At 37.5% G+C, this 26,264-nt stretch overlaps 1 protein-coding gene across 2 annotated transcripts in view; it reads left to right on the top strand.

Annotated features, from left to right (window-relative positions):
* The window catches only part of RNF19A (ring finger protein 19A, RBR E3 ubiquitin protein ligase), a 55,409-nt gene that overhangs the window by 5,997 nt on the left and 23,148 nt on the right, over window positions 1–26,264 (top strand). For both annotated transcript variants that reach the window (XM_070383048.1, XM_070383049.1), the window contains exon 2: window positions 21,443–22,208. In XM_070383048.1, coding sequence (XP_070239149.1) covers window positions 21,535–22,208 — 674 coding nt within the window. In that variant the 5' untranslated portion in view covers window positions 21,443–21,534. The remainder of the gene's footprint in view (window positions 1–21,442; window positions 22,209–26,264) is intronic.

Below are 26,264 nucleotides of genomic sequence, written 5' to 3'. Positions count from 1 at the left end.
AAATTGGAGTGATGTGGCCCCAAGTCAAGGGATACTTGTGATCACCAGATGCTGTAAGAGGTGAAGAACAAATTCTCCTGTGCCACCCCAAAAGGGATTATAACCCTGCTGGATTTGAGGCTTTTAGCCTCCAGAACTGTGAGAACATAAATTTCTGTTGTCTTATGTCACCCGCTTTGTGGTAATTTGTCACAGGAAACTGATAAACAGTCAAAAATAAAAAGATCTGTGCTTATCTTTATTTTGTATCATTTATTGTGACTATCAGAGATTAGACAGCCCTTCCTTTGGAGTGCTAGTCCATTCTTAGAAATATCAGAGGAAGTGTTTTAATACCCTCAAGTCTGAACAAGCCTAATAAATAGTTTATAGTCTATAAGATACATTGTTATTGTCTCTCATGTCATTCTTCACTCCTCCTGCCGATTTGCCCCTGTTGGCTTGCTCTTGACTTTTTAAGATATAGTTTATATTTAGTGGAAGGGTGAAAACATAGTACTGATGGAATAGGCCAACAGGTTTTGTCTTATGAAGGTGTGATTCCTTCTACCTTCCCTGTCTCCTTTACTGGATCCTCCTGTAAACCCTGTAGCTTAAGAATGGACTGCCACAGGGCTCAGTCCTTACCCTTCTTTATTTACTGCTTTGGCGAGTTCATCCCTACTTGTGATTTTACACACCATCCAGGTAACAACTTTTCTCAAAATTTTATCTCTAGGCCATACTTTTTCCTGAATTCTGTGCTTGTCATTTGGGTATTTGGATGCACATTCTCCCCTAAGATTTAAAGGGAACCCCTGCTCTTAGCTTCTCCCTAAAACTTATTCTTTTCACAGCCTTCTCCATTTCAGTGGACAGCAGTTTCAGCCTTCTGGTTAATCAGGCCAGAATCCACTTGGAATCCATGTCAGTTCTATCAGTTCTACTTTCAAGACATGTCCTTTTGCCCATCATCATCTCTCTCCTAGGGTATTGCAGCCGCCTTTAAACTGTTCTGCATGTTACTGTCTTTAACTCTTCTTGTTCTATTCTTTCTGCTTTATTGACTATGCCAAAGCCTTTGATTGTGTGAATCATAATAAACTGTGGAAAATTCTGAAAGAGATGGGAATACCAGACCACTTGACCTGCCTCTTGAGAAACCTATATGCAGGTCAGGAAGCAACAGTTAGAGCTGGACATGGAACAACAGACTGGTTGCAAATAGGAAAAGGAGTACGTCAAGGCTGTATATTGTCACCCTGCTTATTTAACTTATATGCAGAGTACATCATGAGAAACACTGGGCTGAAGGATGCACAAGCTGCATAGCAATAACCTCAGATATGCAGATGACACCACCCTTATGGCAGAAAGTGAAGAAGAACTAAAGAGCTTCTTGATGAAAGTGAAAGAGGAGAGTGAAAAACTTGGCTTAAAGCTCAACATTCAGAAAACAAAGATCATGGCATCCGGTCCCATTATTTCATGGCAAATAGATGAAGAAACAGTGGAAACAGTGGCAGATTTTATTTTGGGAAGCTCCAAAATCACTGCAGATGGTGACTGCAGCCATGAAATTAAAAGACGCTTACTCCTTGGAAGAAAAGTTGTGACCAACCTAGTTCAGTTCAGTTGCTCAGTCGTGTCCGACTCTTTTCCTCTTGTCCCCAATCCCTCCCACCATCAGGGTCTTTTCCAATGAGTCAGCTCTTCGCATGAGGTGGCCAAAGTATCGGAGTTTCAGCCTCAGCATCAGTCTGTCCAGTGAACACCCAGGACTGGTCTCCTTTAGGATGGACTGGTTGGATATCCTTGCAGGACCAATCTAGACAGCATATTAAAAAGCAGAGACATTACTTTGCCAACAAAGGTCCATCTAGTCAGGGCCTTGGTTTTTCCAGTAGTCATGTATGGATGTGAGAGTTGGACTATAAAGAAAGCTGAGCGCCAAAGAATTGATGCTTTTGAACTTTGGTGTTGGAGAAGACTCTTGAAAATCCCTTGGACTGCAAGGAGATCCAATCAGTCTATCCTAAAGGAAATCAGTCCTGAATGTTCATTGGGAGGACTGATGTTGAAGCTGAAACTCCAATACTTTGGCCATCTGATGCAAAGAGCTGACTCATTTGAAAAGACCCTGATGCTGGGAAAGATTGAAGGCATGTGGAGAAGGGGACGACAGAGGATGAGATGGTTGGATGGCATCACCGACTCAATGGACATGTGTTTGAGTAAACTCCGGGAGTTGGTGATGGACAGGGAGGCCTGGCGTGCTGCAGTCCATGGGGTCGCAAAGAGTCGGACTTGACTGAGAAACTGAACTGAATTCTATTCTTAACACTAGAATTATCCTTTTAAATTACTAATATCCAGATTCTAAACTATCTTGTTTAGAAGCCCCTTAAGCCTCCTAAGTTTTCCCATCTCAGAAATAAAATTTAGAGTTCTTAAAGCGGTCTGTGAAGCCCTACACAAGCTGAGCTGATAACATTCTGACCTGTCTCATATATTCCTTGCTCATTTCCCTTAGACCTCATTCTGGCCTCTGGGCTATTCCTTGAACAGATCAGGCACATTCAACCTTAAAGTCTTTGCAGTGGCTGTTGCCTTTCCCTTGGATGCTCTTTTCCTAGATTTCCTCATGGCTGCTGCTGCTAAGTCGCTTCAGTTGTGTCTCACTCTGTGCAACCCCATAGATGGCCTCCCACCAGGCTCCCCCGTCCCTGGGATTCTCCAGGCAAGAACACTGGAGTGGGTTGCCATTTCCTTCTCCGATGCGTGAAAGTGAAAAGTGAAAGTGAAGTCGCCCAGTCAAGTCCGACTCTTTGCAACCCCATGGACTGCAGCCCACTAGGCTCCTCTGCCCTTGGATTTTGCGGCAAGGGTACTGGAGTGGGTGCCACTGCCTTCTCCATCCTCATGGCTAACTCCCCTCAAGTCTTTATTTAAGTGTCATCTTCTCAGTTAGTTCTGATCACCCTTAAAAAAATTGTCATGTGGCACTTCCCAGGTGGTCCAGTGGTTAAGAATCTGCCTGCCAGTGCAGGGGACACAGGTTTGATCTCTGCTCCAGGAAGATCCTGTGTGCCTCAGGGCAAACCTGTGTGCCACAGCTCCTGAGCCCACACTTCACAACCAGAGAAGCCACTGCAATGAGAACCCTGTATGCTGCAATTAGAGAGTAGCTCCTGCTTAACTGCAACTAGAGAAAGCCCAAATGCAGCAACGGAATTTCAGCACAACCAAAAGTAAAAAAAAATTTTTAAATTGTGATCAGCACCCCTCTGACATACACTCTTGATTACCTTTACTTTGCTTAATTTTCCCCCCACATTTCTCACAAAGAATGACAGTAAAATATTTAGGTGACATATTTAGAAAATTATAAACTTCTATATAAAACTATGAAATAATTTTTAGTAGTTTGTCTGTAATTACTGATCTAGAATGATTTGTGGACATAAGATAAGAGTTGGGCCTCAAAGGGTAGGAGTTTAAATAGGCAGAGCAGTGCGGTGTGGGTGTGTGTGTGCTCAGGTGTGTCTTATTCTTTGCTGACCCCATGGACTGTAGCCCGCCAAGCTCCTTTGCCCATGGAATTTTCCAGGCAAGAAAATCCCTTGGGTTGCCATTTCCTACCCCAGGAGATCTTCCCAACCCAGGAATTGAACCTGCATATTTTGCATCAGCAGGGGGCAGGGGGCTTCTTTACCACTGTGCTGCCTGAGAAGCAGAGCACAGAAGGCAGAGGAGTGTATTCAGGCAGAGACAAAGACATAGCAAGTGTCATGGAGGTGAAACTATGTTTTATTAACATATTTAACAAGTAGACCAGCCAGTCCAGGTTCGATGCACGATACTGGATGCTTGGGGCTAGTGCACTGGGACGACCCAGAGGGATGGTATGGGGAGGGAGGAGGGAGGAGGGTTCAGGATGGGGAACACATGTATACCTGTGGCGGATTCATTTTGATATTTGGCAAAACTAATACAATTATGTAAAGTTTAAAAATAAAATAAAATTAAAAAAAAACAAAAAACAAAAAACAAGTAGACCAGTTAGCTAGAGTGTGTTTTTATGTCAGAGAATGGTAAGAGACTAAGGTAAGATTGTGGAAGACTTTGAATTCCATGCAAAGTTTAAAATTCATTTATCTGTGGGAAGCAAATGGATGTTTGTAAGCAGAACTTAACAAAAGGCCAACGTGATCAGTCAGAAACCAGGTGATTAATGAAGGCCTTGTCAAGGAAGTAAAATAGTAGAAAGAGGGCTAAGAGTTTGTTCTGGCACATTAGCTGTATGGATAAGTCAAGTAATCGCTAGACCAGCACTGTATAATAGAACTCTCTGCAATGATGGAAATATTCTAGATCTGCACTGTCCAGTATGGTAGCCAGTGGCCATATACAGCTATGCGAGCAAGCTACGTCGCTTCAGTCATGTCTGACTCTCTGCGACCCTATGGACTGCAGCTGGCCAGGCTCCTCTGTCCATGCGATTCTCCAGGAAGGTATACAGGATTGGGTTGCCGTGCCCGAGTTCTGGGGATCTTTGCAACCCAGGGACTGAACCCGCATCTCTTATGTCTCTGGTAGGCGAGTTCTTTACCACTAGCACAACCTCGGAAGGGCATATATGGCGATAGAGCGTTTGAAATGTGACTAGTATAACTGAGGAACTGGAGTTTAATATTTTTTAAAATTAATTTAAACTTAAATAGCCTCATATGGCTAGTGATGATGTATTCAACTGAGTAACTCTAGACTACAGTTTTCTCACTTATAAAGTTTAACATTAGATTGGAACATTAGTGTCACTAGAAGTATAGGTTCCACAATCAAATGAGGTTGTTCTGAGGAACTCACGTGGGTATCTAGCAGATTCACCTGTGCATGACTAGTATTTGTGGAATAGTTCCAGTTTGTAGCCTTTTCATTTTTTGAATCTCCATGACTTATTTGAGATTCCCTCTGTCTCTTGATTGCTGATTTTTAAATTGGGGTTTGTTGATGTTCCTATAGCAAAATATTTATAGTTAAAATATCTAATATGTCTAATTAAATACTAGGTTGTATAATTATAGTTAAACCCACTTTGTTTCTTTTGAATTCTTAATGAGAAAGCCATAATAATGGCTTTCATAATAATGATAAACCTTTATGATTGTTTACCTGTTGTTTAATTCTTATCTAGGTTCTCCTGCTTTCTTTGAAAATACTCCCTTAGTTGTTTTCTTCTCCTATAAAATTAATATTTCATTTGTATTTCAGTTCTGATTTTATTTTGGGGGGACATATTTAGAGGGAAGCGCTATAAATGTGGTGTATCTGGAGCAAAACAGACACATTTTGCTTATTGTGCCTCTTTTTTCCCAAGAGATACTATTGCTTCTGAGAATTACTTTATAATTTGAAGAAAGTTTTAAGGATAGTTTTTAGGACTTCTACCACATAGCTCTTCCAGTCTGTGCTCTACCTCATCATGTGCATATGTTGTAAAATTAAATACACACACAAACACACACATAATGATTTACCCTAACCAGAGGTCTTTGCTTTCCCCACTCCTCATGTTCTTTAGGAGAAAGAGACAAATCAATTTCCACAGTTGGAGAGGCAGGATACTGCTGTTATCAATACTTTTTAAAGTAACTTACAGAAAAATTGGTTAGGACAAAATTAGCCCAAATACTTAATATTTGTAATTGTCCAAATTAAGAATTATTTAGATTAATGATGAAACTGGTAAAATTAAGTTTGCAGTTCATTCCACTGGATTTACTAAGACCAAAGAGTATACCAACACTTTAGAGAATTTGGAGATATTTTTAAAAGAACAGAAACAAAAATTATCTTAGAAACTATTAATTGTCCATTTTTAACCCTAGCGTATGTATGTATTGGGCTTCCCAGGTGGCTCAGTGGTAAACAATTCACCTGCCAGTGCAGGAGATGTGGAGATGGGGGTTCAATCCCTGGGTTGGGAAGATCCCCTGGAGAAGGAAATGACAACCCACTCCAGTATTCTTGCCTGGGAAATCGCGTGGCTCAGCGGGCTACAGTCCATAGCGTTGCAAAGAGTTGGGGACGACTACGCACGCATGATGTGTGTGTGTTACAGCTGTGTATGTGTTTGTGTATTAGAATCACAGTCTTTCAGAACTAAGAGACCTTAGACATTACCTTATCCAATCACTTTAGCTTTCAAATAAGGAAGTTGAAATTCAAAAGTACACAAACTTGACTAATATCTCAAACTAGGTTAATATCTCCCTTCTGTTGATGTATAGCAGTGAGTATTTTAACCAGTCAAAAAGAGTTTTTTTTTTTGACAGCTTGGTCTTTTTTTAACCTGTTAAAAAATTTTTTTTCATGTCTCTGGGCACTCCATCACACACATCATTTTGCGGTATGCTTTTCCATCCTTTTCCTTATTGCTGTGTTGTTTGCCCTTCTAAATAGTTCCTGGAAGGAGCTAGTCAAAATGTTTTAAATATTTTTTATTGGAAAATGGAATGAATAATGCCTTTTCTTTCTGCAGTAGTTTAAACTGTCTTTTTGGGGAGGTTTTGTGGCATACGGGAATAGTTTATTCTGAACTTTTAGTTTATGTTTCTAGGAGATCATAGACATTATCTAGAGGTAGAGCCTAAGGTAGTGTATTTGAGTCTTGATAAGTATTCACTTTCCAAAAAACTTGCTGGAAACGATGTGCCTATGTTAATCATCTGTTGAGCTTCCTCCACCTCCCCTATGTATAAAAGTAGTTAATTTGAATTTACTTATTCCATTTTTAATGTTAGATCACTTATTGTAGGTTTACAACTATATAAACATAAGGGTGAAAACTATATTCATCTTGGAAAAATTTATGTTCTGTAATGATGTATTCCAAACTTGCAAGTGGCTAAGTATTCTGATTACATTAGATAAGCCATTTCAGAGCCAACAGTTTGTTTCATTTTATTTCTAACCTTAAGCATGATAATCTTTTTTTAAATAGCTTTATCCAGTAAGTGCCTTAGTTACATTTGTATCATCTTCTCAAATATTTATAATGGCTAATATTTGTCAGGTGATTAATATGTCATACTAGTGCTAGATTCTTTACATATTTTATTTAATCCTAGTAATAATTCTGTGGACTGTAGGTTATTTGTTATTCCTATTTTACAGTGTAGTAAACTGTCTTAGTAATTTAACACAGTGTCACACAGCTAGTGTCAGAATCTGAACCTGAACCCAAACTTTGTGACTCCAAAGTCCCATGCTCTACTCTCTGAATAAAAACAAGCTATTATTACCCTATATTTGTTTTCAGAATTTTCCTTCCAAGCTACTCTTAAGTTATTCCCTCATTTTATCTCATCTTGGGTAAGATAGTTGTGTCTGAAACAAAAAAAAACCCAAATCTTATGGTGGAATTCTATAAAAGTTAATTTTTCACTCACACAAAGAACCATGTGGGTGACTCAGGTATCCCAATTCCTTCCATCTTGTGACTCAGCCCTCCCCAAAGACCTGTTTGGAGTCAACCACTGGAATCACTACATTCAGCCAGCTTTCGAGGAAAGGGAGAGAGCTCAAAGGATGATTGAAAGGATGATTTAGGGACTAGTTCTGGAAGTGGCATGCATCATCATCCTCACGTTACATTGGCCAGAACTGGACACATGACTGCATCTAGCTGCAAACGGAAGGAAAATGAAACAGGCTAACACTATCTCTACTTAAACACCATCTCTATTTAAAATGGAACAGCACAAAGAAGTAAAATGTTTGATGGCCAGTGAAAAACAGTCAGCAATGGTGCTAGAAAGAAATACAGCCTAAAAGCCTTTTAATTACTGGAATGTGTCCTCAGAAACACGAGCATATTATATACAGATAAGAAATCTGGGTTCTTAGGATAGAGGTAGTGTTATTGACTTACCTTATGAGGATTGATGAACTTAAAAAAATTTTCAGTGCATTTTAAGTGAAGATGACATAATAGCTCTGTAATATCTTTATACACAGCTGTCTTTTGAATGGAGAAGGCAATGGCACCCCACTCCAGTACTCTTGCCTGGAAAATCCCATGGATGGAGGAGCCTGGTAGGCTGCAGTCTATGGGATCTCAAAGAGTCAGACACGACTGAGCAACTTCACTTATACTTTTCACTTTGATGCATTGGAGAAGGAAATGGCAACCCACTCCAGTGTTCTTGCCTGGAGAATCCCAGGGACGGGGGAGCCTGATGGGTTGCCATCTATGGGGTCGCACAGGGTCGGACAAGACTGAAGCGACTTAGCAGCAGCAGCAGCAGTCCTTTGAATGTACAACAGCCTTTATTTGTTAGATTTTGTTTTTTAAATGTGGGTTACTCTAGGCCATGTACATACCTTATATTTATTCTTGCATTATGAATCTGAGACATTTGTCTTATAGATGAAGGTTGTTTATTTTTTTTAAACTTTTCCCCAAACTTAACTCTTTGGAACTGCAACTTATCTTAAAGGAATAGAAGTGTGTTCTAACTGAGCTAATAATTAGAATAGATATGAATATAGTACTAATAATGTAAATTAGTGAGAGCAGACCCAATTTACAGAATCTGATGTTAACTTTTACTGGCAAATTAAACTCCACTATCTCAGCAGTAGTGGTTAACCTTTTGTTATACTTTAGACTCCTTGGAGAATCTGTTGAAATCTATGAGTTCTGTCAGTGGAATATACCTTTATTTATAATTTAGTATGTAGTTTTAGAGATTTCATGGATTTCTATGAAGCCTATCCATGGATAAGCTGTGTTTTTAAGCATCTTTATCCTTCACCAAAAATTATTATTCTGCCTATTATATTTTTACTTTAACAGACTGTATAAAGAGATGTTTAATAAGTCAGAGTTTTTATAAGAGAGTTTGCCTTTTCAATATTATTTGGACAGCAAGAATGATACCCAGAGCCTGCATTACTGCTATGGCTGAATTTCCGGCTATATTGGGGAATAGATTTATTAGAGGAAAATATAACATTTCACATTTGACACCAGCAAGATGAATGACATAACTTAAGATAACTTTAAACATTTAAATGACCTTTTTGAGCAATATGAAACTTCATTATAATGAACTTTACTGATGTATCACCGTAAAGAGAAAACCATATGTGAAAAACCAAAGAATTTAATGAACTTGTTCAGATGTACAAAAACTCTATTTACTTGGGGCCAAAATTAGCTTGTATGCAGATACATCATTACTAGTACGTTACTTCCAGTTGTGGTCTGATCAAAGGATGGCTTATGATGATTAATTCTGTTTTTTATAGTTAGCTACTACATTAAATTGTACCTAGGCATAGTTAAATTTGATATGTTATTGTTTGCAACTCTGTATAGGAAATGCTATGGAAGATAAATATTTCCTTTTTCCATTGCCTTAGGAACTTTTTAATTCTAGAGGAAGAGCAGGGTCAAAAAATTTAGTTAAGTATAGAGGATATCCCCCACTGTTTATTCACCAATATTGGCTTCTGAAGTCATGCTCAGTTAGCTAAGTTAATTTTCTCTGTATTAGATAATTTGGTCAGATAACTAATGATCCCTCTTTGTACAACTTAAATTGTCTGCTATTTATGATGCTAAAAAACTACTGTCATTGTGAAAAATAGAATGCTGTCAAAAGCACATATATACAGTCTTTTAGAAAGAAAACTTTAAATAGATATTGATAAATATTTAGATTTTGGGACTAAAATGTTTAGATTATGGGACTATCATATATGCTCATATAAAATCATCTTTTCTTTCCAAATCATGCTTATGAAAAAAGGGAAGCACTTTATTATACTTTATATCCTTGCAAAGTCTAGTATTACTGTTTGGGGAAGACACAGGCTGAAATGTCTTTGTTCAGTGCTTGGTGTGGATGCACTAGAATGAAAGTTCCACAGAACAGGGGCCTTGTCTCTCTTGTTCACTATTCTGTGTCTACCACCCGGAAGAGTATTTGGCACATTAGATAAACACTGAACATACTTGTTGAAAGAATAAATGAATTAATGCTGATAAAGAATAATGAATTGTATACTTGAGCCAAAATTTCCTATAATAGCATCATATACAGGTTCAAGAATATTGTATCTTAGATCTTTAGGTAAAGGTATCCTTTGGAAAACTGCCAAATGCTTCTCCTGCCTCAAATATATACAACTTTCCTCTTGAGGAAAAGATCATGCAACACAAATCAGATCAGATCAGTCGCTCAGTCGTGTCCGACTCTTTGCGACCCCATGAATCGCAGCACCCCAGGCCTTCCTGTCCATCACCAACTCCCGGAGTTCACTCAGACTCAACGTCCATCGAGTCAGTGATGCTATGCAGCCATCTCATCCTCTGTCGTCCCCTTCTCCTCCTGCCCCCAATTCCTCCCAGCATCAGAGTCTTTTCCAGTGAGTCAGCTCTTCTCATGAGGTGGCCAAAGTACTGGAGTTTCAGCTTTAGCATCATTCCTTCCAAAGAAATCCCAGGGCTGATCTCCTTCAGAATGGACTGGTTGGATCTCCTTGCAGTCCAAGGGACTCTCAAGAGTCTTCTCCAACACCACAGTTCAAAAGCATCAATTCTTCGGCGCTCAGCCTTCTTCACAGTCCAACTCTCACATCCATACATGACCACAGGAAAAACCATAGCCTTGACCAGACGAACCTTTGTTGGCAAAGTAATGTCTCTGCTTTTGAATATGCTATCTAGGTTGGTCATAACTTTCCTTCCAAGGAGTAAGCATCTTTTAATTTCATGGCTGCAGTCACCATCTGTAGTGATTTTGGAGCCCAGAAAAATAAAGTCTGACACTGTTTCCACTGTTTCCCCATCTATTTCCCATGAAGTGATGGGACCAGATGCCATGATCTTCGTTTTCTGAATGCAACACAGGACAGCTGAAAATCAAGCAGAAACTGGTCTTACTGGCTCAAGGTATCAAGGGATAGAGTTTGGGACTGCCAGAATGGCTGGAAATTGAGTGGATAAATCCCAGAAAGGAGGGAGTTACAGTCGGATAGCCCTTAAATCTATGAAAAACTCCCCTAAAATATGCTAGTGACCCCTAAACTATTCAGAGAGATTCCATGGAGCTCAGTGGAAAATAATAACAGTTAGACTGGAAAAGCTGGCTAAAGATTTTAGCTGGTACTCGGGTCAGGAGAGACAATTTGGTATTTGATTCCCACCAAATTAACAGAGCTTGGTAAAACATTTGTGCTCAGAGACACATTTTAAAACATAAAATCAAGCCTCCACAAGTTTGACTTTATGAGCCAGAGATGTAACTGCCGGGTATACTAAAAATTTTCACTCTTAGGAGAAGATCTCTCTACCACATAATATCCACAATACCCAGTTTGTAATAGACAACTGCTAGACATGTGAAGAATTGGGAAAATGGGATGTAACGTCACGACCATTGACCCCAGAATGATAGTGGGCCCTAAAATTAGCAGAATTAACAGACTTGAAAGCAACTGTAATATATTCAGTGACCTAAAGGGAGATGCATGATCATGATGACTGAATATAGGTGGGCAATTTCAACAGAGAAATAGAAACTATAGAAGAATGGACAATCTAGAACTGAAAAATACAATTGAAGTAAAAATTTTACTGAATGGGTTTAGCAACAGACTGGAGAAGGCAGAGAAAAAAGTTGATGAACTCGAAGGTGGATCAATAAAAATTTGCAAATCCAAAGAATGGATTAAAAGCACAAAAAATGAACAGAGCCTTGGCAGGAAGAGAGAGAGACAGACAGTAGAGTAAAAAAAATATGTAAAGAAATAATTGCCAAAAAATTAAATCAACTTGAAATTGAAAAAGTTCAGTGAACCCCAACTATGATAAATACAGAGAAAATAACATCTAGGTGTATTTTGATCAAACTTGCTGAACATCAGAGATGGAAAGAAAATGTTAATACAGCCAAAGGAGAAAACGCACACGTTACTACAGAGGAATTAAAATATCAGTGAATGGTGACTTAATCAGAAATGATTGGCGATCAGAAGAAAATGGAATGACCAATTTTAGGTTCTGAAAGGAGAAAGTTATCAACCTGAAATTCTATATTCAGAAAAGAATACTCATGAAAATGAAGGTAAAATAGGACATTTTTCAAATAAACAACTTGAGAGAATTCATTGATAGGAAATCTGCAACATGACGAAATGTTTAAGGAAGTTCTTCAGGCTGGAGGGAAATAATATCAAGACACCAGATGAAACTTGGATCCACAAGAAGGAATAAAAAGTACCACAAATGGTAAATGTGTCAATAAATAGATTTTATCCCCAGAAAATGTTTTGTAAGCATATAAAGTAATGAAAGAATTTACAGAAGAACTGGTAGATGTGATTAAATAAACATTTTAAAGCTTTTTACTTTAAAAATCACAGAATTAAAGGGCAAATATTAAGAGGAAATAAATATGAAAGTTTTAAAATTGAAGAGGACCATTAATATTCCAGTGTAAAAAATGGTCAAAAGCATATGAACAGATAATTCATTGAAAAAATAAAGAGGGCTGTAAGTGTGAACAAATGTTCGATTTGTTTAGTAACCAAAGAAATAGAAATGAAAGTAGCTTACTTTTTTTCCCCACGACTTAGAAAAAGCTATTGAAATAATATAGAATGTTGATTAGAATCCAGGGAAATAAGCACCTTTCCAATTGGTGGGAGCAAAAATTGGAACAAAACAGTTTGGTTGTTTATTTCAAGAGCGTATTTTGGAGTCGCTACCACGTAGATAGCAGCAAGTATTTTGGAAGTCCCTACCACCTAGATGGCAGCAAAAATTGGAACAAAACAGTTTGGTTGTTTACTTCAAGAGTGTATTTTGGAAGTCCCTACCACTTAGATAGCAAGAAATTTATACACTAAGAACTAGCTTATCAAATTAGGTCAGAGGTAGGTAGAAAGGAGATAATTATTCAGTAACTGGTGTTGAGAAAACTGGCTAGCCATTTAGAAAAAAATCAGACTTTGATCTCTACTTAGTTGTAACATGAAAATAAATTGAAATGGATACATGATGTAAGCAGTAAACAAACAAAATATAGAAAAGTACCAGAAAGAAATATAAATTCATTTTAAAAATGTAATCTTGGAGTGAGCAGGATTGTTCCAAGAATATAGAATCCAAAAGTCATAAAGAGAAAAAATATGTGAATTTGAACACACACACACACGAAAGTTTCATTTCTACATTGGAAAATTGCCATGCAGGTGTTTTTTTTTAAATTTTTTAATATATTTAACACATAATAGTAGAGTTCCTTTATATAAAAAAACCTCATACCAGCAGCAGAATATGAACATGTGGTTAGTTCACAGAAAGTGAAATGTGACTTATAAACGTGTGAGAACCATGTTTAATATCAGATAAATATTCATTAAATTTTTTTCTTTTATTCATCATCTTCTCTCAACCTCTCAACATGAGTATATATTGCTGAAGAAGTTTAATGGCCTGTTATGCTTTTGTAACATAAAATAGTTTTTTAATAGAATCTAAAATAGAAGGTCTTACTTCTTTATCTCCTTTCTTGACTCTCACTTAAATATGAAATAGCTTGGGTTTCAGTAGTGACCAGAATTAATGATCAATAGAAACTGTGCTGGGAATCTCTGTACCTGTTCCCTTCTCACTTCAAACAAACAAAAACTACTTTATACTTAGTCCTCTTTCTATTTTCTTCAACAGTGCTAGTGTTCTGGCATGCTATTTTTATTACCATGTTCTAGAGGTGCTGATGGAGAAGGCGATGGCACCCCACTCCAGTACTCTTGCCTGAAGAATCCCAGGGACGGGGGAGCCTGGTGGGCTGCTGTCTATGGGGTTGCACAGAGTTGGACACGACTGAAGCGACTTAGCAGCAGCAGCAGCGGTGCTGAACTGGGTGTCAGACATCAGTAAAAGAAATTAGAATCAGAAACTGGATACTTTTAGTGTTTATCAATACAAAATTATTGGGTTTTCTCTGTTTTTTTACTTTTGTGAGAAGTAATAGAAGAAACCCAATTTTGGCTGAATAATAGGCAAAAACAGATATTCCAGAGTTGAGTGGGATTTTCTCTTGGGAAATAATTTCTTTATTGTCCTTTTTTTTTTTTTTGCCCAGCCTACTTTCTGCAAAATAATGTTTCATCAGTCTTAAATCATTTAGGCATGTGGGTGCTTAGTAGATGCTCCTAAAACGTTGGTGGTTGGGAGATGTTTATTGGTTGAATGTTTTAAATCTGTAGTTCTTGAAGTTGTATAATGTCAAGATATTTAACATGATCTTGTCTATCCTGTAGCACTTGTGGGGTAAAGATTCTTTTTACAGTTTAAAAAGCTGAATGTAGTAAGGTTGTATCACTTAAAAAGAACCATACAGCAGTAACAAGCCAAAAGCAGAGATATGAACAAATCCTCAGTTCCCTTACTTCCACGTATGTGTGTCGTGCATCATGATTGATTTATCCAGTGTGTCTTAGGCACCTACTATAAGTTACAAGTTGTATTAGGTACTACTAGAAACATAAAACTTGTCTTATATTTCATTTCAGCTAACATTTAGGATAGGCCAAATTTTAGCCTGTTACAGTTTCACTTTCTTGTCATAACATCTATTTGAAATAAGTGGAGATCACAGATTTTTTAGTGGAGCTCACAGACTCAGGAATGGACATTATCTAAGATTTTTATAACTAGCAGTGTCTGACAAGGTCTTGACTCCCAAATTCTCTTCTTTATACATCCAGACTGAATATTTTTATTTGCTGCTCCAGACCCACTCCTCATCCTCCCCTTGCTTGCTCTGTGCCCCATGGAAAGCTGACTTACTCTAAGGACGGCCTCCCTTGGCTTCCTTGGTTGGTTTCTCGTTGGGTTTAGCCAGTGTGAGGCATTGGTGGATATTAGAGATCTCCAGAAGAGAGACGCTGTATGTTTATTCTTCCAACTGCCATTGGACAGCTCCCTCCCTGCCCCTTTTTTCCAAAGGGTGGCAGTGGCTTTCTGAGTACTTTGCCATCACTATTGGTTCCTTTAACCCTACCCACACCTTTGCAAATGAGCACTTCACTTACCTCTTTGAAAATGCTTCGAGTTTTGGCCAGGATCCTGAATAATATATACAGCTTTTCAAACATAGGCTGCTCTTTGTATGGATTTGAACTTTCTAATTGCTCATTATCCTGTGTTTATAAGTTGAGCATTTAAAATCTGCAACACATTTTCACTTAAAACAATATTGTAATTATTGATTAGATACTTCACCTGAAATGTTTAACTTCCATAATTTTTATGAAGTATAAAAAACAGCATTACGCCAAATTAGATTATTTTTGATGTGTCAGTACCTAGTTATCAGCACTTACACTACATCTTTGGTCCACAAGGCTTTGGCATACGTGGTAGAAATACCAGTTGTGGACCATTCCTATTTCTTATTGGTGTTCAGTTGCCAAGTCATGTCCGACTCTATGGACTGCAGCACGCCTAGCTCCCTTGTACTCCACTGTTTGCTGGAGTTTGCGCAAATGCATGTTCATTGAGTCAGTGATGCTATCTAACCATCTCATCCTCTGTTGCCCCCTTCTCCTTTTGCCTTCAATCTTTCCCTGCATTAGGATCTTTTGCAGCGAGTTGGCTCTTCGCATCAGGTGGCCAAGGTATTGGAGCTTCAGCTTCAGCATCAGTCCTTCCAATGAATATTCAGGGTTGATTTCCTTTAGGATTGACTTGTTTGATCTTACTGTCCAAGGGACTTTCCAGGGTCTTCCTCAGTACCATAATTCAAAAGCATCAATTCTTTGGCGCTCAGTTTTCTTTATCATCTGACTCTCACATCCATACATGACTGCTACAAAAACTATAGCTTTAACTATACAGACCTTTGTCGGTAAAATAATGTCTCTGGTTTTTATATGCTGTCTAGGTTTGTCATAACTTTTCATTCAAGGAGCAAGCATCTTTTAATTTCATGGCTGCAGTCACCGTCTGCAGTGATTTTGGAGCCCAAGTAAATAAAATCTGTCACTGTTTCCATTGTTTCCCCATCTATTTGCCATGAAGTGATGGGACAAGATGCCATAATCTTAGTTTTTAGAATGTTGAGTTTGTCAATAACTTACTGAAAGTTATTGATAAATAAGTTAGCTATCAATAACTCTGACTATATTATTTTTAAAAAGCTAATCCTACAGCTATTAATCTGGTATTTGTCTTGTTCTAGATCTTAGAGGAAATGTTTTCAGTTTTTCATTGTTGAAAATGTTTGCTATGTGTTTGTCATATATGGTCTTTATTTATTATGTTGAGGTAGGTTCCTTCTGTGACCATTTTTTGAAGAGTTTTTATCAGAAATGGGTGCTGAACTTTGTCAACATTTCTGCATCTATTGAGATTATCGTATTTTTATCTTTCAATTTGTTAATATGTTACATCACATTGATTGATTTGTATATGTTGAAGAATCCTTGCATCCCTGGAATAAACCTCACTTGGTCATGGTGTATGATCCTTTTAATGTGTTGTTGGGTTCTATTGGCAAGAATTTTGTTGAGGATTTTTGTATCTATGTTCATCAGTGATACTGGCCTGTACTTTTCTTTTTTTTGTGATGTCTTTGTCTGGTTTTGGTATCAGGGTGATGGTGGCCTCGTAGAATGGGTTTGGAAGTGTTCCTTCATGAAGTTTTTCTTGTCTATTTTTTTAATGGAACTTTTATTTTTAGTACCTAAAGTAATGAAAAACAAGGAGCCTTGTTTTGGAGACCAAGCATACAGAATTCTGTTTTTAAGTGCAGGAGTTTAGCAGACTTTTTAGTGTTAATGGTTCTTGATCAGTGTGTACAACTAAATTACTGAGAACATTTGTAAAATATACAAGTTCTGGACCACATTCTCAATTTGATTGGTTAATTCTAGAGTGGAATATGTTTTTTTGTTGTTGTTTGTGGGGTTAAATTAGGGTTGTTTTTTTTTAACCTGTAAGTAGTAGATGCTCATGATACAATTGTAATTTACACAGAAGGCAGAAAGTGAATACTAAAGATTATTCTCCCCAACGTAGCTGCTATTAATGGTTTAATATTTTTCCACAAATTCTGTAGGTACCTGTAAACCTCTGTGGGTGCGTTTTTTTTTTTCCCACAAATAGTTTCATATTATACATACTACTGTTTTGCAGTTATTATTGCTCATTCAGTGTTATATAGAGAGATCTATTCCTTATTATTACCTGTAAATTGTGGTTGATTCTTTTATTTTTACCAGTTCCCTGTTGGACACTTATTTCCAAGTTTGGTATGGGGTTTGTTTGCCTTGTTTTATTTCCTTCTGTCACCTGGCTGCAGTGAGTTTCCTTGTACACTTTCTTTGCACACTTGTGTCCTTATAATTTCTGAAGGATAGATTTTACACGTAGGATTGCTGGTCAGAGAACAGTTCCATTTTGAGTTCAGTTCAGTTCAGTCGCTCAATCGTGTCCGACTCTTTGCGACCGCATTAGCTGCAGCACGCCAGGCCTCCCTGTCCATCACCAACTCCCGGAGTTCACCCAAACTCATGTCCATCGAGTTGGTGATGCCATCCAGCGATCTCATCCTCTGTCGTCCCCTTTTCCTCCTGCCCTTAATCTTTCCCAGCATCAGGGTCTTTTCCAATGAGTCAGCTAAATTGGTTCCCCAGAGTTGTGCTGCCTGCTCTCCTCTGAACAGTTTGTGAGGTGCTTCTTTCAGTACACGCTCACCCACCCTTTCGACCTTTGTTAGCCTGTTGTGTACAGAGATGGTGTCTGCTGTTTGAATTTTCATTTCCAGTGTGTTGAACACTGTTTCCTGTCTTCCTGATTTTTGTATTTTTTTCTCCAAACTCTTCCTCCTATATCCTTGCTCATTTTACCACCGAGTTGTGCATCTTTTTCTTACTAATGTGTAAAAGCTGTTTGTATACTCATGAAAGTTGTTCATTGTTATATGTAAAATATTGTTATATATTACTAATTTATCGTGTCTTCCTATTTTATTATACTTTTTACCATATAAAAATATTAAATTTTTTAGTATTCAAGTTTTTTAATTTTCCTTTAAGGCGTATTTGTTTATTTGCACACTGTTTTGGAAAGGCCTCCTAAGTGGGATCACCATATGTTCTAGTTTGTCCCCATTATTCTATTTTAAGGGCTTCCCTGGTGGCTCAGATGGTAAAGAATCTGTGCATGATGCAGGAGACCTGGGTTTGATCAGGAAGATCCCCTGGAGAAGGGAATGGCCACCCACTCCACTATTCTTGTCTGGAGAATTCCATGGACAGAAGAGCCTGGCGAGCTACAGTCCGTGAGGTCCCAAAGAGATGGACACAGCTTAACACACACACATCCTATTTTAAATATTAATCAGATCAGATCAGATCACTCGCTCAGTCATGTCCGACTCTTTGCGACCCCATGAATTGCAGCACGCCAGGCCTCCCTGTCCATCACCAACTCCCGGAGTTCACTCAGACTCACGTCCATCGAGTCAGTGATGCTATGCAGCCATCTCATCCTCTGTCGTCCCCTTCTCCTCTTGCCCCCAATCCCTCCCAGCATCAGAGTCTTTTCCAATGAGTCAACTCTTCTCATGAGGTGGCCAAAGTACTGGAGTTTCAGCTTTAGCATCATTCCTTCCAAAGAAATCCCAGGGCTGATCTCCTTCAGAATGGACTGGTTGGATCTCCTTGCAGTCCAAGGGACTCTCAAGAGTCTTCTCCAACACCACAGTTCAAAAGCATCAATTCTGCGGCGCTCAGCCTTCTTCACAGTCCAACTCTCACATCCATACATGACCACAGGAAAAACCATAGCCTTGACTAGACGAACCTTTGTTGGCAAAGTAATGTCTCTGCTTTTGAATATGCTATCTAGGTTGGTCATAACTTTCCTTCCAAGGAGTAAGCGTCTTAATAGCACCTTCATTCACTCTTACTAGGTTCTGACGTGGATAATAAATTATGTGGGTATCAAATTTATAAAAGTGTGTTTGAAAAATTCTCCAGGTGACCACTGGTTTTAATGTTTTAAGTGATAAATTCTTAGGATCCCCAAGATAGTCTGTTCTTTGATACGTATATTGAACCCTGGAGTACAGAAAGCATTTTGAGATGCAAGAGAAATTAATAACTGTAGAGAAGAAAATACGCAGAAAATTTTAGTTGAGTCTACCATTACACTGTATTTCCCTCAGAATTAAGGAAATATGCAGCAGATGATGGGAAGGTATAAACTGTTGGACATGAATAAAGTTTGCCTGAGTGAAATGGTTTTCTTACCTTTAATTCTGATATAAAGATCACCCAGAAAAACGCATTAACCATGAGTGTAGGTCAGTGATTTATCACAAAGTGAATATACCTTTGTAACCACTGTACATGTGCCATTTCTCAAAAGGTAGCTGTAGTTCTGACTTCTGACATGTATTAGAGATTAACTCTACCTGTTTTTGAACTTTATTTAAATGGAATTATACAACACACAGGCTTCCTTGGTAGCTCAGCTGGTAAAGAATCTGCCTGCAATGCAGGAGACCCCGGTTTGATTCCTGGTTCAGGAAGATCCCCTGGAGGAGGGCATGGTAACCCACTCCGGTATTCTTGCCTGGAGAGTCCCCATGGACCGAGGAGCCTGGTGGGCTACGGCCCATGGGGTTGCAAAGGGTTGGCAGAACTGAGCAACTAAGCACAGCACATACACGCACATCCTTTTATGAGAGATTGATATTTGTTTTATGAGTAGCAGTATTTTGTTCATTTTCATTGCTTTCTGGTATACTAGAGTGGAATGAATATACCACAGTTTATCCATTCTACTGTTGATAGAAATATGGGTTGTGTCCAGTGTTTGGGCTTGTTATAACTAGTGTTGCCATAAATAGTGTTATGTGAGTGTTTTGATGCATGTATGCATTCATTTCTCTTGTGCATTCATATCTAGGAGTATCAGTATGTAATAGATACTGTTACATATTGTAGTAATAGAATTTCCGTATGTCCAAATTTGGTAGATACTGTTGAACAGTTTTCCAAAGTAGTTATGCCGTTTTACACTCCTATCAGCAGTCCACATCTTTGCTAACATTTGGAAATGTCTTTTGAAATTTTAGCCATCCTGCCAGGTGTGCAGTGTCTTTCATTATGGCTTTGATGTCTACAACAAGTGAGGTTGAACACTTTCTCACATTCTTTTGTGAAGAGCCTGTGAGCGTCTCTCATGCGCGTTTTCTATTTTTCTGCTTTGTCTTGATTTCTATATTCTTTATATATTCCGGTTACTGGCCCTTTATTAGTTTTATGTGGCAAATGTCTTCTCCCACTCCCTTAATACTATCTTGTGATTTTATTGTAGTGCAATTAACAGTCTTTTATGGCAGGTACTTTAGTATGTTTCATTTAAGAAATCTTTTCATTGAAATAGTCTCTTCTACCGACTGCTAGAAGTGTTATGATTTTACTTCTCACATTTAGATCTGTTAACCATCTGAATTGATTTTTATGCAGAGGGTTACCTATAGGTTTAAGTTCCTTTCCTCAGATGGTAACCAGTAAAACAGTACTATGTTGTTTTTGTTTTGTTTTTGACAAGGCCATTCTCAATGCTCAGCAGGGTCACCTTTGACAGTAAGTCAGGGATTCATGTGTATCAGTGGGACTTTTTTCCTGGACTGTGTTTTGTTCCCCATTGGTCTTTATATCCATCTTTGTGTTGTACCACACTGTCTTCTTCATTACTGTAACTTTATAATGAGTCATTATTTCTGCCAGTGTAAGAGAATCTGCTCCCTCTCCACATACACACTGTTCTTCAAAGTTGTATAAGCTCTTCTTAGCCCTTCATATTTGCATGTACATTTTATAGTCAGTTTTTAAAAAACTCCTAAAGGCAGTGGGAATCATTGAGGTTTGAGTATGATAAAAATCAGAAGTTTTATACAAGATTTTAATAATAAGGTCAACTCAAATTAGATTCTTAAGATTAAATAATATCTTTGTTATATCAGCATTGGTTTTATATCTCTTGTAGACTGATCACTGCTAACGTGCTACATGCTAAGTCTGACTCTTTGTGACCCTATGGCCTGTGGCCCGCCAGGCTCCTCTGTCCATAGGATTCTCTAGGCAAAAATACTGGCGTGGGTTGCCATGCCCTCTCCAGGGGATCTTCCCGACCTAGGGTTTGAACACGCATATCATTATCTCTCCTGCATTGGCAGGCAGATTCTTTACCACTAGCACTACCATAAACTGGCCTTATTTAAAAAAATCAAACCCAAAAACCGTTGATTAAAGTACATACTTGTTTGACATTTCGTAGAGAGTTTGTAAGTTTATTAAAAAGACATGCACATGGTGAATACAATTAAATAATCTTGCTGTTTTGTTTTTTTCTGTTTTTCAGAACATCCGTGATAAGTCTTCTATAAATTGAACTCTTTCAAGAATTCTCTGAAGGAACCAAGTAGGATTTTCTAACATCATGACTTAATCTGAATGCAAGAACAAGAAATAGATTTTATCTTTAAATATAATGAAGGGCTGTGTGTAAACACAGACCCTGACTCAATTCTAATGAGCATTTTAGACATGAGTTTACATCGGCAGATGGGTTCAGATCGAGATCTTCAGTCTTCTGCTTCATCTGTGAGCTTGCCTTCAGTCAAAAAGGCACCCAAAAAAAGAAGAATTTCAATAGGCTCTCTGTTTCGGAGGAAAAAGGATAACAAACGTAAATCAAGGGAGCTGAATGGCGGGGTGGATGGAATTGCAAGTATTGAGAGTATACATTCTGAAATGTGTACTGATAAGAACTCCATTTTCTCTACAAATACCTCCTCTGACAATGGGCTAACTTCCATCAGCAAACAAGTTGGAGACTTTATAGAGTGCCCCTTGTGCCTTTTGCGGCATTCTAAAGACAGATTTCCTGAGATAATGACTTGTCATCATAGATCTTGTGTGGATTGCTTACGACAATATCTAAGGATAGAAATTTCTGAAAGTAGAGTTAATATCAGTTGCCCAGAATGTACTGAACGGTTTAATCCCCATGATATCCGCTTGATACTTAGTGATGATGTCTTGATGGAAAAATATGAAGAATTTATGCTTAGACGGTGGCTTGTTGCAGATCCTGATTGTAGGTGGTGTCCAGCTCCAGACTGTGGGTAAGAAGGTTTTGTTTGATTTTTCTTGAGTTAATTTTTTCCTCTGTGTATAAAATATGAGTTTTCTGTTACTTAAAAGAAAAGTCTTAACATGCCAAGTAGTTAATTCACTCAATAGGCAAAAATAGACTGAGTATATACTGTGTGTCAGGTACAGTGTTAGATGTTCATTTTTATATCGTCTTTCCATCATATATTCACATAGGCTATTTTCAGAAGAAAAGGATAAGATGGTAGGGCACAGGATCTAGTCATATTGATTTTCCCCATCCACTTGGAGAATTTTTACTTTGGTATAATAAATGGTCAGACGTTTTGTTGGTTTGCTTTTGGTGGGGGAATTATTCGTATAAATTTAACTGACCCTTTCGAAAGGCCTCTTAATGTGTGCCGCAGTATGATGTCTTCCTGTAGGAGTATGTAAGTACTTACTAGTCTCAAGATCTGGAGGCTATATAATATTTCATTTGCCTCAAGTTTGTGAACTACAAATATTTTCCCAATATTTAAAATAATTTTGCTTGTATCTTTGGTTATTACGTTAACAGCAGCCCCTGTTAATAGCATTTACCAAGTATGGCTGTCAGGACTAGGAAGAAATAGTCATAGGCTTTGCAAGAATAATGAAAGCCGTGAAGACTAGGTGAGATTTAGCATTCCGTTAGTAAGCCAGAGATTATAGTTAGGAGTTTGGGAAAACCCAGAACTTCCAAGATTATTTGGGTATCATCAGAGACAAGACTGGAATGTGATTTATCAATCACTTTATCAAGTGACAGTTTGAGGACTCTGACTAATAAAATTCATTATAAAGCTTACTGAGCAGCAAATTTCATGTTGCATCTAGTCTATGAATCCTGTAATTTTAAATAAGAAAGTAATAATATGTTTATAGCCTGTGCAAATTCCAACCAGTTTTCCCAGGTCTCACTAGCACTTGACTTATCCACCAAGGATTTCTGGGTAACATAAAGCATTAAAAATATTATCTAATTATTTAACATTTTATGAATTCATTAGCTGTGTGAAAGACTCAGAGGTACTATGCAGTATCAGATCTGTATTATGATCTCCTATACTGCAGGATGCTCATACTGTAACATAAATCACAAAATTATATATTAAAAATACTATCTAAACTGGGCCAAAGTTGCTGTACTTCCAGGTCTATGGTAGAAGCAAGCTCTGGGACCTGTGAAGGGTTAAATTCTCAAGAGAAAGATGGGAAGAAAATAGAGATAATGAACAGTGCCTTTAAAGAATTTGAACAAGCAGAGAACAGTTTAGGTGCGGTTTTATCACTCTTGATCCTATGGACCCCTGGAGAATAGTTTTCACTGTACAGGTGTGCACATTCACTAGAGTAGATTTCAAGTCAGTTGCAAATTTTAGGTTAAAAAAAAGGCTTATCCAAGTCATTATAGCAAATATCCCTATAGCAGGAGTTCAAATAGGGAGAAGTATATTGCATTTCATCTGGAGAAAGTGTGATTTTCTAACTGTCTTTCATGGAACCCCAGGATAAGTTGTGCTTCACAAGTTCCTTTAAGCATTTAATACTTGGAAAGAAAATGATGTAACAAATTAAAAGGATGCTTATCTGTAACAACCTGTGACCAGGAGAGACTGAGAGAATTAATCCAAGAGCGTAAGCTTTCTGGTCACTAAATAGGTGTGTTCCCTTGTGCTGGGTTGATGGAGCATGTCATCATAGAAGATAATAAATCAACACTAGCAGCCTGAAAGAACACAGTAAGTAGGGCTGACATAGATTTTTGCTTGTGTAAGAACTTATTTGGGGGGAAGCATGCCAAACCAACAGGAAAGGATTGATATTCACTATATAGAATTGTGAAAATTAGCTATTTGAGGGGAAGAAATTAGATTGTCACAACATATAATAAATCAAAGTCAAAACAGATTATAGAGGTAAGTTATACAAATAAAAGGAAAAAAATTAACTATAGGAAAATATGGGTGATTGGTTAGCTCACCTACTATTATATTAATAAAGTTGAACACACATTTACCCTATAACTTAGAAGATCCATTCCTAGTTAAAGACCATAGGGAAACTCTTTAACTTTTGTGCCAGGAGACATCTATTTAGGAGACATCTTTAAGAATGTTTTTAATAGCAAAGAAACAAACCAAAAAATATTCATTAACAGTAAAGTGGATAAAATACATTTAGTTTCATGGTTACCTCTTGTGATGAAAAAGAAGGGATATGAACTTCAAGGGATAATCAAGGAACTTCTCAAGCCACAGCTAAGTAAGGTAACAATCGATTCTGGTTTGCCCAAGGTAGTTCCAATTCATGATTATGGTACTGGTGTACATTTTAATAGCATTACCTTTCTTTTTCAGGTGTTCCAGTTAGTTTGCAAATTAAATGATCACCCTATTGATACTGTTCTTAACTTGTGTGGTAGATGCAGAGGGTATTCATTCTGTTATTCTTTATAAATCCTTTGATAGGTATGACATTTCTCCATAAATTTAAATTTTTTTCATAATCTTATACTTTTAAGTATTTTGCACATTTTCTTGTTGAGACTTCATTGGTAAAAAGTAAAATGGCTTAGTATTTTAAGTATTTTGGAGAAGAGGACATGAATGTTAACTCAGATATAAACTAATATAAACTAATAGAAACACTTTAATAGATTGTTTTATTATGAAAGCTACTTGATTTGTTATACAGGTTGAACAAGAATTAGCCTTGATTAATTTGGCTATAAGTTAATTTTTGGTTTTGGTGGTTGTCAGTCTTACCCACAAAAGACAAAGAAAATGCCACAGAGATTATTTCCATTTGTTTTTGATTTATGCTGATACACTAGATTGTTGAGAGCATATTTTGTATACTTTATTATGTTGTAGATTTTCTGGTTGTGTTATGTGGAAAATGTCACCTTGTGACAAAATTTATATGTATGCTTTGATAACATGGAATACTGCATGAGATCGTGCAGTGTTAAAAGTTATAGTTGTACTTAGCATGAGTGTGGACAGACTTGATTTTGAATCTCATATCACATTGTTTTAAGAATTGAGAAGGGTTTTAATACTATTGCTAGAGTAATCCCGAGCACACAGTAAGCTTTTTATAACTCTTACTTATCATTCTTCATCTCCATTTCTGAAGTTTTATTTTTATTTTTATTTTAAATCAGATAGTTATTCAACTATTTAATGTACCTATGTGCCAGGAACTGGGCATTTTTAATAATGAACAAAAGGTGAAAATCTCTTCCCTCTTGGAACTTACTAAAATCTTTGGATTTGCAGAGGGAAATTTTTTTATTTAAACTACATTTATAGCTGAAATCTGGCACAAGGGATACTGATAAATATCTGGCTGTTGGCAGTTATTCATAGCAATGCTTAACCCATAGTATATGTTAGGACTACAGGCATGCTTAGGCATGTAGTATTTTAATCCCTTTCATTGTATTCAATACATTATACTTAAAAGACTCTTTCCAGAAATGCTAGATGTAAAATTTTGTCTTTTCTCTTGCATTTCATACTTATCAAAATGACCATTTTCTGTATCTGACACCAATTTTACTTCACCCTGTGATTTATTTAACAGACTGAGAAATAATTCTTAGCTCAGAGTGAAAAGAAAACCTGATCTGGTTTCTGTTTGAGATCTCTGAGGGTTTCTGACTTAAAATTCTTTCTACTCTTCTGAGGGCCAGAGAAGATTAAGCTTGTTTAAAGGACAGTATGTATTTCTGAAAACCTCTGTTGAGAAGGGATCTGGGAGGCCAAACCTCTGTGGTGATTTAATCAGGGTAAAGTTAGCTGGACTGCTTCTTGAAGATGCCAGTCTGTACAAGCTCAGAGAAAAATCTGGCCATGGCCATGGCTGAGGAAAAGGATTGTGGTGAGGGACATGTAGGAGGAGAAGTATAAAATCTGTCTTGGATAAAAATATCGATTACCTTCTGCCTAGGAGACTGTACATTGTCTAGGTAAATGGCAAAAAAATGGGCATTTTGGTGTCTGTCATCACTTGTTTCAGTTGGCTAAATCTACCCTGCT

Source organism: Bos mutus, chromosome 14 (genome assembly GCF_027580195.1).
Source record: "Bos mutus isolate GX-2022 chromosome 14, NWIPB_WYAK_1.1, whole genome shotgun sequence".
NCBI lineage: Eukaryota > Metazoa > Chordata > Mammalia > Artiodactyla > Bovidae > Bos > Bos mutus.
This window is presented reverse-complemented; position numbering and strand designations above follow the sequence as displayed.